This window comes from Podarcis filfolensis, assembly GCF_964270895.1.
Source record: "Podarcis filfolensis genome assembly, chromosome: 2".
Classification (NCBI taxonomy): Eukaryota; Metazoa; Chordata; class Lepidosauria; order Squamata; family Lacertidae; genus Podarcis; species Podarcis filfolensis.
Window position 1 is genome coordinate 108,898,402 of NC_139605.1, and position 16,540 is coordinate 108,914,941.

The 16,540-nt window shown below is 43.5% G+C and overlaps 1 protein-coding gene across 11 annotated transcripts in view; it reads right to left on the reverse strand.

Annotated features, from left to right (window-relative positions):
- Positions 1 to 10,354, reverse strand: part of LARP4 (La ribonucleoprotein 4) — a 35,854-nt gene extending 25,500 nt beyond the window's left edge. Inside the window, exons 1-3 of one of the 11 annotated variants that reach the window (XM_083598705.1) lie at positions 8,356 to 10,011; positions 5,949 to 6,163; positions 1,588 to 1,692 (exon numbers count right to left, since the gene is read on the reverse strand). In XM_083598705.1, the coding sequence (XP_083454831.1) occupies positions 1,588 to 1,590 (3 nt within the window). In that variant the 5' untranslated portion in view covers positions 1,591 to 1,692; positions 5,949 to 6,163; positions 8,356 to 10,011. Of the gene's footprint in view, positions 1 to 1,587; positions 1,693 to 5,055; positions 5,870 to 5,948; positions 6,164 to 8,355; positions 10,017 to 10,100 lie in introns of those variants that run through there. The other 10 variants (XM_083598708.1, XM_083598703.1, XM_083598707.1 and 7 more) reach the window with 10 other exon arrangements.
- Positions 10,355 to 16,540: the final 6,186 nt, after the last annotated feature.

A 16,540-nucleotide genomic window follows, 5' to 3' on the forward strand; every position in this document is an offset into this window, starting at 1 on the left:
AAGGAACCCAGTGTAACAGTATGGCTTTCTTAGATTCTTGTAAACCACTGTGAAAATATGATAGCACCATTCCCCCCCTCCCCATTCACCCTGCCCCACAGTCCCTTGGTAAGCAATTTTTATCTCCTACTACCACCGCAATAACTTCTTTGAGTCTGCATGCTGGTATTTACTGCAGTTTGCACCCCCCAAAAAAAACCCCCACTATATGAGGTTTTAGGTTTGATAAATACATTCCTTAGTGAGGGCCAAAACCATGTTCCATTCTGCAAGAGGTACCATTAGAATGAAATGTTTCCTGCAGTTTGGACACACTTGTCTTTTGGGAACCCCTCCCTATAAGGCTAGACCACTGCTAGGCTCTTAAAGCAAGGGTGGGAACCTCCAGCCAGATTCGGCCTGGCACAGAACCCAATGTGGCCTCCAATTCCATTTTTCGCAAACCCCACAAACATACCTCATGTATGTAAGCTGTGGGGCAGAGAGAGATGCTGCTAGATCAGCTGTACAACCCAGCTCCCCATGGAAACTCAATTGCACAGCTAATCCCTGCGGAAAGCAAGGTTGAAATTATCACCTATCACCGTGGGCAATGAGTTCACCCCTGCCTGACCAAATCCCCATGGGGAACTTGGTTGCACAATCAATCCCTGCAGAAGGCAGCTTTGCAAGCCCAATGCTCAGAGCTTTGCTAAGTGCAGGGCTGGCAAAGCCCCTTGCATTGCAGTTTCCATGCACGTGATAAACAGCTGGCTGTCAAGAACTTCAGAAGTGCTGTGCAACGGACTTTTAACATCAGTCATCAGACATCATAATGCTCCAGCAAGGGAAGAATCAGAAGTCCACCTTAAGCTCCAATTGTTCATTTGAAGCGCTACCCTTACTCGCCCCATACCTGACATCAGGTAGGTGGGTGTGGCTTATCCAAAATGGCCTGGTAGGGCAGGTTTGGCCCCTGGGCAGGAGGTGCCACACCCTTGGTTCGGAGAGCTGGAAACCACAGGAGGGGAGAGCACTCTTGTGCTCAAATCCTGCTCGTTGGGTTTCCCAAAGGCAACTGTTCAACCACTGTGAGAAAAGGATGCTGAACTAGATGGGCCATTCGCCTGATCCAGCAGGCTCTTCTCGTTTTCTTAGTAAGTGCCAAATTTAATAAGAACTATGCAGTCTCCTATGGAGTAATTCATCCTATGGATAAGTAAATTTTCATTGTTTTAACAGCACCTCATTGCAAACACCAACATTCAAAATATGGACCTAACATCAGTGTAACCCACAGGCAGTTTTTCAGTAATGCACCCTCTCTATCAGTAAGCTTAAAGAACTATGAAGTCCAAGAACCCTCAAGTCAGAAACCAAAAATATTATGAGGAGCTTCCAGGTATTCAGTTGTCTGCATGTTTCAAGGGATCGGGCTGGCTTATAAGCACACCTTGCCTCAATGGCAATTTAACTTTCCCCCCAGCTTCAAGAACCTGCTCTCTGGAAGATGGGCTCTCCTGAACAACAGAAATATAATCTGCAGCAACACACAGGAAGATATGGCTCTTTATTAAGACAGTATAATGATACTGAACAAGCACTGACCATCTTGCCACAGAGAAGCACAGGCCAGAGAATAAGGAAGTTGAATTCCAGAGTCTAGCCTTCTGGAGTCTCTCTAGCATCAAGGAGTGGCTTTAGTACCATACCCTGTCCATAGAACAGAAAAAAAAACAGGGCATAAGGAAGCATTATGGATTGCCACATATATAATTTTGCCCCCACCAAGATCACAGTACAACTAAACATCAGTATAGCTTTGTGAACTAAACACCTATGTCTCCCAAAATATGAACTGGCTTCACCTCCTCCGATCATATTCAAAAGGCTTGGAACAGAGACATGGGTAAAACAGTGTGTGACTGAGAGGATTCTTTCTCAAGAGTAAGGTACACTCCAACATAGCTGGTTTTTAAATCACAAGTCATAACATTCAGTTTGAATCCAGTCTCAACCAGTTCCGCCTCCCCCCAATGTATCCAGTGTCATACAACTGCATAGTCATGGGAAACTGTTCTACTTCATTAGCAGAAGTGAAGACTTGTGACAGTACAGAAATGCAAAGGTTAAAACAGAAGCCTCAACCAGAAACTGGTACCCCATCTTCCTATTCACATTATTTAATTCACATAATTTAATAGAACTATGTATAAAGGTAGGCATGCCAAAGGCACAAATTCTAACATAAAAATAATAATAATACATAACATATTATCAGGCTTCCCTAACCTACCACCCTCCAGATGCTGGGACTCCAAATCCCATTAGCCCAAGCCAGCATGACCAAATCAGAGACTATGGAAGTTGTTATCCAACAAGATATGGAAGACAGAAGATTAAGAAGACTGCTGTAGTTGTTCTGTTATATTAAGAAGGAATCAAAACAATATACAAGGTTTTAACAACTTTACAAGATACACTTGTGCATTATGTGCAATGTAATCTCACCTTTTAAAATAAGATTTTCCTTTTTAATAGCTATATCGCCTTCCTCCCTTCCCATCCCTGGGGAAAGCTGACACAAGAGTATTCTGATTACCATTATAGTATATAATAAATACCACCTCAGCCAGAGCTGAAGCTATTCCTGCTCCCATAACAGCCAATGATATATAGCAGGGACAGGGATCTGCACAATGTGATTATCACATCACATGCATCCCTTACTAAACATTATGGTTAAGCAATGAGGCATAGAACTGGGTCTGCTTTTGAGCTGGACTCATCCACTTCTACACTGAGAAATCAGTGGAGATAGGAGTGAATCTGTAGATACATTTTGAGAAAATACGGGACCCAACAAAAACTACTCTTTTGTCCAAGAATTGCAACTGGATTGCTTTCTTCATGCAAGTGAAAAGTTCCAATAAGGTTATAGCTTCTAGAGTAGGTTGTGTTTATTAACTATTGGAGATGGAGATGAGTAACCTCAAGCTCTCCCTCGTACCTCTTTTTAAAGTTTCCACCTCTCCACAATCATAGATGCCTGAAGTACTGCGAGAATAAACTTTCACACAAAAGGTGTGTGAGAGAGGGCAAGAATAACACACACACAATATTCAGTTTACAATGGAATGTCCAAAAGGCCTCATAAAACACATCCTCCTGCAGCTGACAAGATTTGTGTTTTTTTGCTTTTCTTATTACATTTTCTTTCACCTGTTCCGAACACTCCAAGCGTGTATCAGCTTTTTAAAGTGTACTTAGCTCCAAATCAGGCTTCGCCGGGGGGGGGGGGGGCGGGGACAGCAAGGACAAAGGTCTTTAAAAAAGTTTCAGTTCTGAATGTTTTGCATATTCTTTGTAGCAGTTTCTACACATATAATGTGAAATGTGTTCTCTGAGAATAGTGCTGCAGAAAAAAACGCAAAGCCATTAGAGGCTGAAAGCTTCAAGTCCTGTAGTGATTGCTGGTTGGTCATTACATACATACTTATTCTTTCACTATCATGAAATATAAATTCCTTCAACAAGCACTGCAATATAGTTATTAAAAAAGGAAAATCTTATTTTAAAAGGTGAGATTACATTGCACATAATGCACAAGCTTCCCAGTGAAACAAGCAAGACTACACAATTTTTTTAATGACTGGCAACCTTTTCACATACCTGCGAAGTTATTCTAGAGATCCTCCCAAACTTCTTATAACTGGAATGACAATCTAATAATGGTGCCTTTTGAGGGCTTGCAAAGCCATTTGCAGGCCAATTAAAGTCGTTTCTAAGCACCGATAATCCTCAGAGAGCAAATTCAAACTACAGTTTGGAGGAATGAAGTCTTGCTGCACCAACTTCCTGCTTCCATTAAATGTCTAAATTTCATACATGAGGACTTAGCTCAGGCTGAAATCCAGTACATGTTACCAGTATGTTACCGCTTATTTCTACTGCTTGTTGCCAAAGCATGATTGAGCAAAAACAGGAAAAGCAAACAGCAAAATCCTACATGTGCCAGTGTCGAACAGTGTTGAAGTTACAAAACTTGTTACACAAGGATGTCATTCAGTAAATACTTTTCAGTAACAGCTCTGCAGCAGCTTCTTGGTTTACAATGCTTAACAAATTTCAATAATTTCCTTCTCCTTTGCATCACTGCAGGTGGTTGGACTAGAACAGGGGTCAGCAACCCGCGGCTCCGGGGCGGATACTAGCGAGGGGAGGAGGCGCATTGTGTGCCCCGACACTCCCCACTGTTTTAAATGTCGCAATGGTTTTGCGGCTCCCAGGTTTTTTTTTCTTCGGTCCAAGTGGCTCTTTTTGTCTTAAAGGTTGCAGACCCCTGGACTAGAAGAACCTCCCAACTCTACAATTCTATGACTAAACCATATACAAATGCAACTTTTTCCATGCCTTTTAGGCATATTAGCATTGTAATAGCTGGACATGAAATATTGTTTTGTGAAGTGACCAGATCTAGCCTTGCTACATGGAATACAGCAGTGTTCCCCAACCTTGGGCCTCCAGCTGTTTTTGGACTACAACTCCCATCATCCCTCGCTAGCAAGACCAGTGGTCAAGGATGATGGGAATTGTAGTCCAAAAACAGCTGGAGGCCCAAGGTTGGGGAACACTGGAATACAGGATTAGAATCCACACACCAGACCACAAGGCTTAGCAGGCTTGTGTCCTGCCTAGTGACGGCCCAGGTTTCAGAGATCGCCTCAGCCACACACACAGAGCCCTGGACTCAGCAGAGGAGTTCTGGGGGAAGCAGAGGTCAGCTTCTGCAATCCCCTTTCTGCATGCTTTTCTCTGGATCCAACCCAGAGGGTTTAGTAACAAATATACTAAACACCTGCAATCCACAGTCCATCCCTGAACAGATCATCATTAGAGTTCTGCCAAACAAGATCAAGACGGGCAGCACTAAAGTAACACTGGCAAAATGAAGCTCTTGCACTAGTTGTTACCTATCCACACCCACTTTGCGTTCTGCACATGCCTGACTTAACTTTGCAATGCAGTTAATATTCAAAAGGGTGCCATATAAAATCAATCATCAAGACTGCATACCGTGCATTTCTTTCACTGTCTGATGTGTCATGCAGTTTCCACTAAAAATTCAAACCATCACACATTTCTATGTTGGTATCACTCATTCACCAGTCTCTAATATTTTTGGCTTTAGAACTATGATAACAGGAACAAAGTAGTATTGTTGCTTTGATTTTTTACCTTTGTTCAGCATAGGTTTATTATTTCTCCAACAAATAAGTTACTCAATAGTCATTTTACTGTACTTAAAGGTTAGCTGTGCCATAGCACCACTTTTGAGTATTTCAACATATACTTTACTAAACTCATCCAAGAAAAGGAGATGCATTATTATGTATAGAATGAGAATCTGTTATTCAACACTCCTAATTTATAATGAATCAGATTAGGAGATACAAAATATAAACATGAGAAAGCAACCAATATGGTAGCAGTGGGGGCCCAGCCAGGTACACTTGTCCCAGGCTGCTGGGGTGGGGTAGGGGGCATTGTTTAAGTTTATAACTTTATTATAACAAGACTCCTGCTCAGGGCCTCAGACAAGCTCTGCATGGAAGGGTCTTCAATATCAAAAACTGCTAATTGACAGTCCATGGGCCAAATCCAATTTATCACTAGCCCAGTGGAAGTATTGAAGTGGGGAATGATTTTGCTTCCCAGTCTTAGCTAACACTTTAAAGCAAGGAGTGGTGGTAACAGCTGCACTTTTTTCAGCCACATTCATGCCAACTGAGCTAGTATGCATTATACAGACAAAGCAGTAGAAGGGGAAACACGCATGCAGTTGCTAAGCAACTATGGAAGCATTCCCCATCACTTCCAGGTTAAGAGGAAGCATCAAGAGATGCTTGTATGGTTGCCAAACGACCACACAGAATCCCCTCTCAGCCTCTTTCCCCAATGAAGCTTACCTAGTTTGAAAGTTGCACAGCTGCCAGAGGCAGAGAAGAAAAAGAGATAGTGACCTCTTAGCACTGTGTTCAGCACTAAATTGACTTCCCAGTTCAATCTCTATGTTATAACAAGATGCCAAAACTTTAATACGTAAGTAAATAAAATTGCCGCCATCTTTAAACCAACATGGGCAATTCATTGGATTTGAGGTGTCATTATAGAGGCTAAGGTACTGATAAAGAAAAAATAAATGAAGATTAGCTGAATAAGAAAAATCAGGAATATCAAAAGAAATTCAAAGCTTGCATTCTTGAATGATCCACTGCAATTAAGTATTATTTGCAAGCAAGTATGTTTAAAATTTCATGTCCTCCTAGAACTCTTTTACTTAACCATGAACACTATGGTCATTAGCCAATCAGGAATTGGAAACATCCAGTTCACAGACCAACCTTTGCCCACAAGGTCAAATTTGGCCCAGAAGGCCATTTTCCCAAGCCTACTTCCACCTCTCAGTCAGCTGTTGGTGGGTGGTATCAGCTGATGGTCAGGGTTCAATTCTGCATTGGCTGCACACATCAATTCCCTTGCTGAGAATTGGCATACACAGCCAAAGCAGCAGGATTTAATCCACAATCATCAACTGAGGAAGGGAGATTAAATCCTGCTCAGGTCCCAGCATGGAGCAGGACTGAAGACTCTGCTCATCAGTTGCTGAGCAGACTACAATTCAGTTGGGTGCTGCTTCACCAACACATTCCCTGCAGGAAAAATGCTGTTCAAGCAGAACCCCTCCCCCTAACATCCCACAAGGCAACCTTGAGAGGTGAGGAAGAATGCACACCTATCAAATCGCCTGACAACCTCAACACAAGTGGGTGGCTCCACCCACCTGCAAAAGCAGGCCTGTGGAGAGAGAGGAGATAAAGTTCTGGTTCACCAAATCAAAAAGGTTCCCTACCCGTGAGCTAGAAGATCTTGCACAAGGTACACAAGTTAAACAGCTATCACAAATATAGCATGTTGGTAACATGCACAGTTGTACCTTGGTTATGGAACAGCTTAGTTCCCGAACGTTTTGGCACCCAAACGCCGCAAACCCAGAAGTGACTGTTCTGGTTTGCAAACTATTTTTGGAAGCCGAACGTCTAACAGGGCTTCTGCGACTTCCGATTGGCTGCAGAAGCCACACTTTGGTTTCTGAACATTTAAGTCGAATGGACTTCTGGAACGGATTTCGGAACAGATTCCATTTGACTTCCAAGGTACGACTGTACTTGAAATCAAACTCATTTGCACCAGCTCTGTTACAAACTGATGATCAGAAATGGCTCTGATGTTAAAAGAAAACGCTTCACTGCACTAAAGGGAGCCATCCAACTGTACTGAAGTTCAAACTACTACCCATTCCACAGTTGTGGAACAAAACAGACTAAAACAGTAAGAATGCACCACAAACTTTGTTTATAATGATGAACCTAGCCCCCACAACAAAGTTTTTTTAAAAAAATGAAAGGCTCACCATAGGCACACATTTAGAAGAGTTTGGATTTGATATCCCGCTTTATCGCTACCCGAAGGAGTCTCAAAGCGGCTAACATTCTCCTTTCCCTTCCTCCCCCACAACAAACACTCTGTGAGGTGAGTGGGGCTGAGAGACTTCAGAGAAGTGTGACTAGCCCAAGGTCACCCAGCAGCTGCATGTGGAGGAGTGGAGACGCGAACCCGGTTACCCAGAGTACGAGACTACCGCTCTTAACCGCTACACCACACTGGCTCTCTTTGTATGAATTACAGCACATTCCTAGGCATGTTTACTCAGATGTAAGCGCTCTCAGATAAGTGTGTATAGGATTGCATCCTTAAAAGCATGCATTTTCAGTTATTTTATAAAGTGATAAGCTTGCATGCTTGGGAAAATCAATTTATTACTAACAAATGACGAGTCATTACAAACAGCCATACCATTTTCCCAATAGAAAAAATTAAAACAGGAACAGACTCTTCCTCCTGGTCTGCTTATAACCATTTTGGTTTTGAAGATAGGTAAAGTATTCTGGCACTCCAGGTGTAATGGGTACTACTGCAGCTGCTTATTTCTATGGTGAGTTTTCTTAATTAGTCCCTAGCCTTCATATCATGTTTGCATCTAAATGAATGTGATTCCTTATGTACTTACTGAGGAGTAATGCAATGACTATACATGTATAGGAATGTGCTGTGAATCCATATATTTTCTGACATTTTGCACACCTTGGAACACTAAGAGTCACAAACCCTTTTTACCTAAAGGCAATCTATATTGAATAACTTTTATACTACTGAACAACCACATTAGTCCACCCTTTAAGTGCTCATGAGGCCTGTTGGTGAAATAAAAAAAAATTATAATGTATGACTTATAAATAGGTTCTAATTACACACCTTTGTCAGAAGTCAATGGTTCTGCTGAAAACGCATTTAAGGCATTCACTCTTTCATCATGCATTATTTTAATGGGTGCCTGAGGCTGTCTTCTAATACATATTTACTTGTTAGTAAGTCCCACTGAAGAAAGTCCCACTGGATTCAAGGCATGTATAAAACTGATCTACAAGTAAGACTCCAAATAAATATTTAACACGAGAAACACTTTTATGCTTTCTTAATCTAAGTAACTGCTTATCTTATCACAAGAAAGATTGGAATTGCATTTGAAAATGTCATTCTCCATTTTGACTTTGCACTGTTTGAAAACAGCCATATGCTACATACAACTCCCATTCACAAACTTTTCCTTCTACAGTAATAGATTTACACAGTGCTAGAAGATACAAAGCTATATTGTTTAGTTACAACGAGTAACAATATTATTGCAATAATCACCATGTGTTAAGTTTTTCAAATAAGAAAACCGATTAAACCCATCTCGTTAAAATCACCTTCAGATCCAGAAACTACACCTCTTCACCACTCAAAGCGTGCTGTTTATGAGCACAGTTAAGCCAGCGCCAAGTTGCTAAGTTGCAACATTTCTACAATAAGAACAATACAATCTGGAATCTACTCAAAGCATTAGCTAGGCAAGAGAAAGAGAAAGCCAGGCAGTCAGCTGATTATTTTGCACTCATGCCATGTGCCTGCGGTTGGGGGGGGGGAGCTATTTGGGCGGAGGGAGTAGAAAGAAATCTTCCAGGTTTTATTTTTAAAAAAATAAAAAATAAAAATAGGAGGATATGCTGGTGAGGAAATAGTTCTAGTAGTATCTTCCCTCCCCGGCGCGGGCCTCAATGTGTAACCTTCACACGTGCCCGGCCATGTTCCACGCCGCAACCACCACCAGAGCAACTTTTACAAAAGGTCATTGCAGTGCCTTTCAAGGCCTCCCTTCACCCGGGCTTTCCCCAACCCCCTCCACGCGAAGCAACCAGCCACGCACGAAAAAAAAAAAGCTCCCATTCACACACACGCACAAACGCGGCCGCTCCGTTTCTCAGCACAGGCCAGCTGGGCCCGGAGGCCTGCTTCGCCTTCACCCTCCCGAGCCACGCTTCCAGCTCTCGGGAGCCTTAAAAGTCACCCAACACGCGTACGCACCGCCGCCGCCGGCCTCGAAGGCCTCCCGCTCCTTCCGACGCCTGCCCTTGGGGGAGGGGGGCACACCCACACCACCCGGCTCCCCCCCCCAAGCAGCAGGGCCGCCCCTTGGGACGTCTATCCGAGCCAGCCACCCACCCACCTAAAACCCCATATGCACATCTTAAGCCACCGAGGCAAGAGACCACCCCACCCACCGCCGCCACATTACCCGCCCGGCGGCAGCGTGAGCTTCCTGCGCCCGCATGGAGCGCCCGGGGTCTCTGCGTGAGAGCGAGAGCGCGCACGTGCGGCGGGGGGGGGGCGTGTGAATCAGGGAGTGAGGAAGCGCGCGCGTACTGGGCACCTCCCCTCCTCCTCCTCCTCGCACCCCCCCCCGCCCCCACCTTCCCTCAGCTCAGTTGATGATTATCCCAATGTAAGGGAAGAGGGGAGGGTCAGGCGGAGAGATTTGCTGTGTCAGTCCCAACCCCCTCCCCCCCACACACACACGCGCGCAGCGAGGGCGCGAGCCGCCTCAGAGTCACGTGCCTCAACACGGGCCAACCTCCCCCCCCCCCGCCTCGCGCGCGCCCGCTCATTCCCTCACTCACCTCCACGAAGAGCAGCATCTTCTTCCTCTCAACCTCCCAACCCCCTCCAGTCTGTGACCCTCCCGACCCCGAGGCCCCACCCCCGCCCCCCCGTCGCCGGGAATATTCTTCGAGACCCTCCCCTCCCGTCGCTCTCTCCACCGGCGACAGTCCAGACTCCGCTCTAGTAGCCGCGCGAAAAGGGCACAAGCTCCGCCTCCCGCCGTCGCCCTCGCCGCCTCCTCCGGCCTTCCTCCCCCTTCTTCTTCTCTTCCGGGGCAACCGCTACAAGCGCTTCCGGGCCACGAGCAGGACACTGAGGAGCCCCATAGCGATGACCCAGCCGGAAGTAATGGCGGTCGCTGGGCCGGTAGCTGCACGCGCGGCTGCGCGGCAGCCGGAGCGTACCATTCCTTGAAGCGGGGTGGGGGGCGTTGCGGCTGCTCTTCGCAGGAACCATTCGCCGGACTTGGAGGGGGGGTGGTAACGCAGTGTTTGCGGCCGCGAGAACAGGCGCCCATTTCCGAGTGTCGGAAACTTGCGCGTTCCTATGCGGTGGACGTGTAAAAGGGTAAAAAGAGTAGGGGGAAATGATCTATAATGAATTGGGGAGGGGATGTTTAAAAGTACTTTCTCCGCCCCCGCTCCCAGCTTGCGTAGAAAAACAGATTTAAAAGTACTTCCCCCAACACCAGAGTCCTTTCTGTTGGGGATAATTCAGACCAAAATTCCCAGGTGTCAGAAAAAGCTATTTATGTATGCTACAAGTGCGGCCCGTGTTTTGTTAGCCCAAAAATGGAAAACAAGTGAGGTCCCAGCCAAACAGGAAGGGAAACTTAAATTGACAGAATATGCACAACTTGCAGACTTAACATATAGAATAAGAGAACAAGAAGAGCATACGTTTAAAGAAGATTGGAAAACGATTGTTGAATATATGGGAAATAATTGTGTACAGCTGAAAACTCTGGCAGCATTAAGATAAATTCAACAGTGTAAATAAGTTTTTGATGAATGCAGTAATGGAAAACTGATGGGTATGTTTTTGTAAAATATGCAGGGATTTAAGATATGTAATATGAACCGTGTAAAGGGAAGAGGGGAAGTCCTTGATAACCTAAGGACATAAAGCGAGTATTTGAAATTGTAAAACAGAAAATTTAATAAAAAATATTTTAAAAAAGGAAACGCGTTCTTTTCCTTAGGCTGGGTTTATCAGCCTTAGATGCACTTCCCTCGCCCCCACCCTCCGCAGCCTAAACCTTTGCGGGTTTTCTTAGACATGAGTTCCGGAGCAACAGCCCAACTAATGTGTCTCACAAAAGCACAGCAGTCTTGTGGCAGCACCTTAAAAGAGCAATCAAATGTGCTACAACATCACTTTTCAGCCCTGTGCCATGAAAGCTCGCATCTGCAAGAAGTTCGACGGTTCTTCTGACATGCCCCTAAAAGCCACCTCCTTTTCTGTTGGGTTGTCGCACCGAAAGCCGTGCTGAGCGCTATGGGACCTGCCAATACGTATGGGACCGGGCTGCTGGTTTGCCAAGTAATCGCAGCCTTTGATGTGTTCCGTGTGTCGTGTGTCTGTTGTATAAAACATGTGGGCAACGTGTGATGCCTCCGTTGAAAGTGTTGCATTGGTTGCGGATTTGCTACAGAGCTAGATTCAGGGTTTTGCTGGCTGTGTTGAAAAGCCTTACATAGTTTGGGGGGCAGGGGACCTGAGAACCTGCCTCTCCCCCTATATTCCATCCCAGTCACTGAGATTTGCTGGTGGTGCCACACTCCCATGCAGCAGTGGGGTTTCTTTCTAGAAAAATAGGTGCTGGTACTCACCATGAAGTTGTTACAGTAAATGTCACACTTTTTAACAAACAATAATAATATGTGCTGTTACTCACCATGAAATTGTTACAGTAAGTGCCACACTTTTTAACAACAACAGAAGAGGTGCCAGCACTGTGCACCCTTGAGTATCCCCTGAAAAAGGCACTGCCTTGCAGGAAGAAGAAGAAGAAGAAGAAGAAGAAGAAGAAGAAGAAGAAGAAGAAGAATTATTTTATTTGTACTCCACCCATCTCACTGTGCTGCCCCAGCCACTCTGTGTGGCTTCCAACAAATACAAAAACATAATTAAACATCAAACATTAAAAACAGGTCTGCCTTCAGATGTCTTCTAAAAGTTGTATAGTTTTTTAACTCCTTGACATCTGATGGAGAGTGTTCCACAGGGCGGGCGCCACTACTGAGAAGGCCCTGTGCCTGGTAAAGCATGCTGTGACTAGAGCACATGCCTGTAGCATAGAAGCACCAGTTCTCTGAAATTCCCTTTGAAAAGAAGCAAACCTCGACATTACTATGTTGAAAACCTTTCTTTACTCCCAGGCATTACCAAATTATTCTTATTTTATCTCTGCTGGTTTAAATTCTTGCTGGTTTTTATGTTTTTAATACTGTTTTATGAGTGGTTTATGTGCAGGAGAGCATTAGTTGCTGGGACTAAGTCAAATTAAACTCACTGGGGCTTCCTTCTGTGTTGACATACATAGGATTGCCATTCTGGATTTGTTTGGGAGGAATAATAATAATAATAATAATAATCAAAACAAAAAAAAAATTTCCTTCCAGTAGCACCTTAAAGACCAACTAAGTTAGTTCTTGGTATGAGCTTTCGTGTGCATGCACACTTCTTCAGATACACTGTGTATCTGAAGAAGTGTGCATGCACACGAAAGCTCATACCAAGAACTAACTTAGTTGGTCTTTAAGGTGCTACTGGAAGGAAAAAAAATTTTTTGTTTTGACTATGGCAGACCAACACAGCTACCTATCTGTAATAATAATAATAATAATAATAATAATAATAATAATAATAATAATTTATTTATACCCCGCCCATCTGGCTGGGCTTCCCCAGCCACTCTGGGCGGCTTCCAAAAAAATATTAAAATACCCAGGAAGGGTGGGATATGAATCATTTAAATAAATAATTGTCGTTACTCTGGAAGAAGTAGGCTTCTTATACAATAATGAATGCATTTGTCTTTAAGGTGCAATGGGGCTTTTATTTTAATGCATCAGAGGGTCTGCAGTGGAGCAAAGGGAATCTCTACCTATGAAGCAGCTCTGCCTATAGAAATCTGACTATGTCTGCAAATATTTTGCACATGTGCAGATCTGCTAATCCCTATGAAGCACCTTGGTCGGAGCTCAGCTTGATGTGGTTAAAGTTACCTGACTGGGCAGACATTTGAGCATTTGATGTACTAATCACTGCAGGATTTCAGAAGCACTGCAGCTTTGAAGATCATCAACAAAGAATTGTCACCTAATTATAGAACCATCATTACAGAGCATTATTGGTAAAGCAGGAGGTGGGGTTCTTCAAGTATTAAAGCACCCAAGTAATAAGCCAAGCTCTAATTGGACTGCTCCACTTATTTTTCTGATCTTCATGCACCTATTATTTTTCGTGCGCAAAAAAATGATGTATGTTCTTGTCTTGTTCATTTCATAACAACTGAGAAGTTCAAGAAGTGGAGAAGACTGACGTTTGCTCCTTGTTCCCTGTTTTTTACTTGATAGGCAGCTCCATGAGCTGCCTGAACTCAAGTTTTATTACTGCACACCAAAATAAGCTTTGGGCTAAGGCCAAATAGAAGGGACGCGGGTGGCACTGTGGGTTAAACCACAGAGCCTAGGACTTGCCGATCAGAAGGTCGGCGGTTCGAATCCCCGCAGCGGGGTGAGCTCCCGTTGCTCGGTCCCTGCTCCTGCCAACCTAGCGGTTCGAAAGCACATCAAAGTGCAAGTAGATAAATAGGTACCGCTCTGGCGGGAAGGTAAACGGCGTTTCCGTGTGCTGCTCTGGTTTCTCCAGAAGCGGCTTAGTCATGCTGGCCACTTGACCCAGAAGCTGTACGCCGGCTCCCTCGACCAATAAAGCGAGATGAGCGCCGCAACCCCAGAGTCGGTCACAACTGAACCTAATGGTCAGGGGTCCCTTTACCTTTTAAGGCCAAATAAGCATATATTTTACACTTCCAATACTTTTGAGATGCACCAACACTCTTCCCTGCCCAAAGTGTTGTTTTCGTGCAACATGCTTTAACACATGGTGATTAAGAAACTGGGCATTTCCCTAAATTGCTATTGTGGAGGAAACATTTCAATTAGAAATCTCATTTTGCATCTTTTGCAACTTAGTTTATTAAGTGAATAGTTACAAACTTTGGGAATGAAGCACAGAGTCATCATTCATGTTCTTAGGTTTAACAGGAAGTTCAGGTAAAATCATAACATCACCCATGTGAGATATTATTGGATGAGGAGACCTCACTTCTTTCCATTTACAGATGCTTATCATGTTCAGTCTTAGGCGATGTTCCAAATGTATGTATACCATGACTGGGGAGGGGATTGTGTTGCAGAGTGGTGCTTTATTTGTATAAAAAATAAAGTCGTGTCATGGGGAGAAAAAATAGTATTATTATGCTTGTCCCTTGGATAAACTTTGTGGTGGGTTAATTTTTCTGCAACTGTTATGAACTTTTTTTTTTTTACACATAAGACTTTGCTTAGGTTGGCAAAAGTGTTTAATTCTGAAATTGTCAAGTAGTCTGCAACAAGCCTAAATGTTACAAATTCCCTGGAGATAATATCTGTATTCATATAATAAAAAATGACATTAACCGTTTCCCTGATATCATTGTCCCAGGAGAGGGGGTTATGCAGATTTATGAATTCTACATTAATAAGAAGCCACTCGCAGAAGCAGAATTAAAAACCTAGATATAATATGTACAGATAAAGTGATTCCAAGAACACTAAGTCATCATAGCTAAGGGTGGGGGAGATGAATTATGATTAGTGGAAAAATTGCTTCCCGCAGACCTATTTCGTTGTTCCTCAGAGGAGGAGATCCAGATCAAAGGAAGTAATAATTACCTCTCTATTCCGCCATGGTCAGATCCCCACCTGGAATTCTGTGTCCAATCCTGGGCACCACAGTTTTAGAATATTTAGGATATTGACAAGCTGGAACAACATGTACAGAATAAAGCAGTGAAAAGACGAAGGGACTTGAAACCAAGCCTTATGAGGAATGGTTGAGGTGTTTCTCCTGGGGAAGAGAAGACTAAGAGGTGATATGATACCCATCTTCAAATATCTGAAGGGCTGTCACATGGAAGATGGAGCAAGCTTGCTTTTTGCTGCTCCAGAGGGTGAGACCTAAACCAATGGATTCTAATGACAAGAAAGCAGATTCCAATTGAAGATTAGGAAGAACTTTCTGATAGTAAGAACTGTTTGACAGTAGAATGGACCACCTTGGAACATGGTGGACCCTCCTTCACTGGAGATTCTTAAACAGAGGTTGGATGTCTATTGCGTTCCTTTCCAACCCTACGGTGCTATGATTCTATGACTCAACTGCAATGGGAATAAGAGCACCTAACAACTTTAAACATGCTGGAAAATAGTGTAACCAGAATCAGCAGTGTGTGCTTGTCAGTTTATTCCAGTTCCCACGCAAACACTTCTCCAGAACACTACCAGGAGGGAAAGATAAAACAGAGAGAGAGACAGACAGACAGACAGACTTGGGGCTAGAGAAGCAGTTTTATTCTCACATAGCTGCAACTCTCGGTAGTTTCCCAATAGTTAATTCCCCACCCCCATAATTCCTCACAAATCCCACCTTGTATGTTGCAGGTAGAATTTTTTTGTGGGATCCAGTTTGCAGCCCATGCATGTCCATGCATGTTCTCAAGGCTACACTCCTATGCATACCCGAGGGTAATCCCCATTGAACCCAGTAGAACTACTCAGCAGAGATGAATAAGACTGCACTATAAATCTAGTATCTAGAGAACATCCCATAAAGCTTTTCTCTCTCTCATTCATGTGATTTGTTAAACCGGCATTTGTTACCCAAGTTTCCTTTAGACGAGTCTAGGGACTGCTCTAAATAACTTTTTTTCCCAATGTTTTTTATTAGTTTTCCAAATTTATAACACATAAATCCACAAGCATGAAAAGAAAACATTAACAAAAACATACAAACAAACGAACATTTATCCTAGCTGTAATAATTCCATTTTTGTTAACATTGTTAGGTGACTTCCTCGAATCCCCCTGGCTGCGTTTCCATCTAAATCATTGTAGCAGTTTTCCAAAACTATTTTTACATAGAATTTACTTGGTTGATTAACATATTTCTTTCTTTTCATTTTAACAACATAGTATTCTACAACCTCACATATTTGAATCCTAGGCTTATCTGAAACTTGCAAGTAATTCTATTTAAGTTATCTTGACATATTTACGGTAGCTAAATAGTCTTTGAATTTCTTCCATTCCTCTTGGTACTCCTCCTCCTTCTGGTCGCGGACTCTTCCGGTCAGGTCGGCTAGCTCCCAAAAGTCCATCATCTTCATCTGCCATTCCTCCACTTTTGG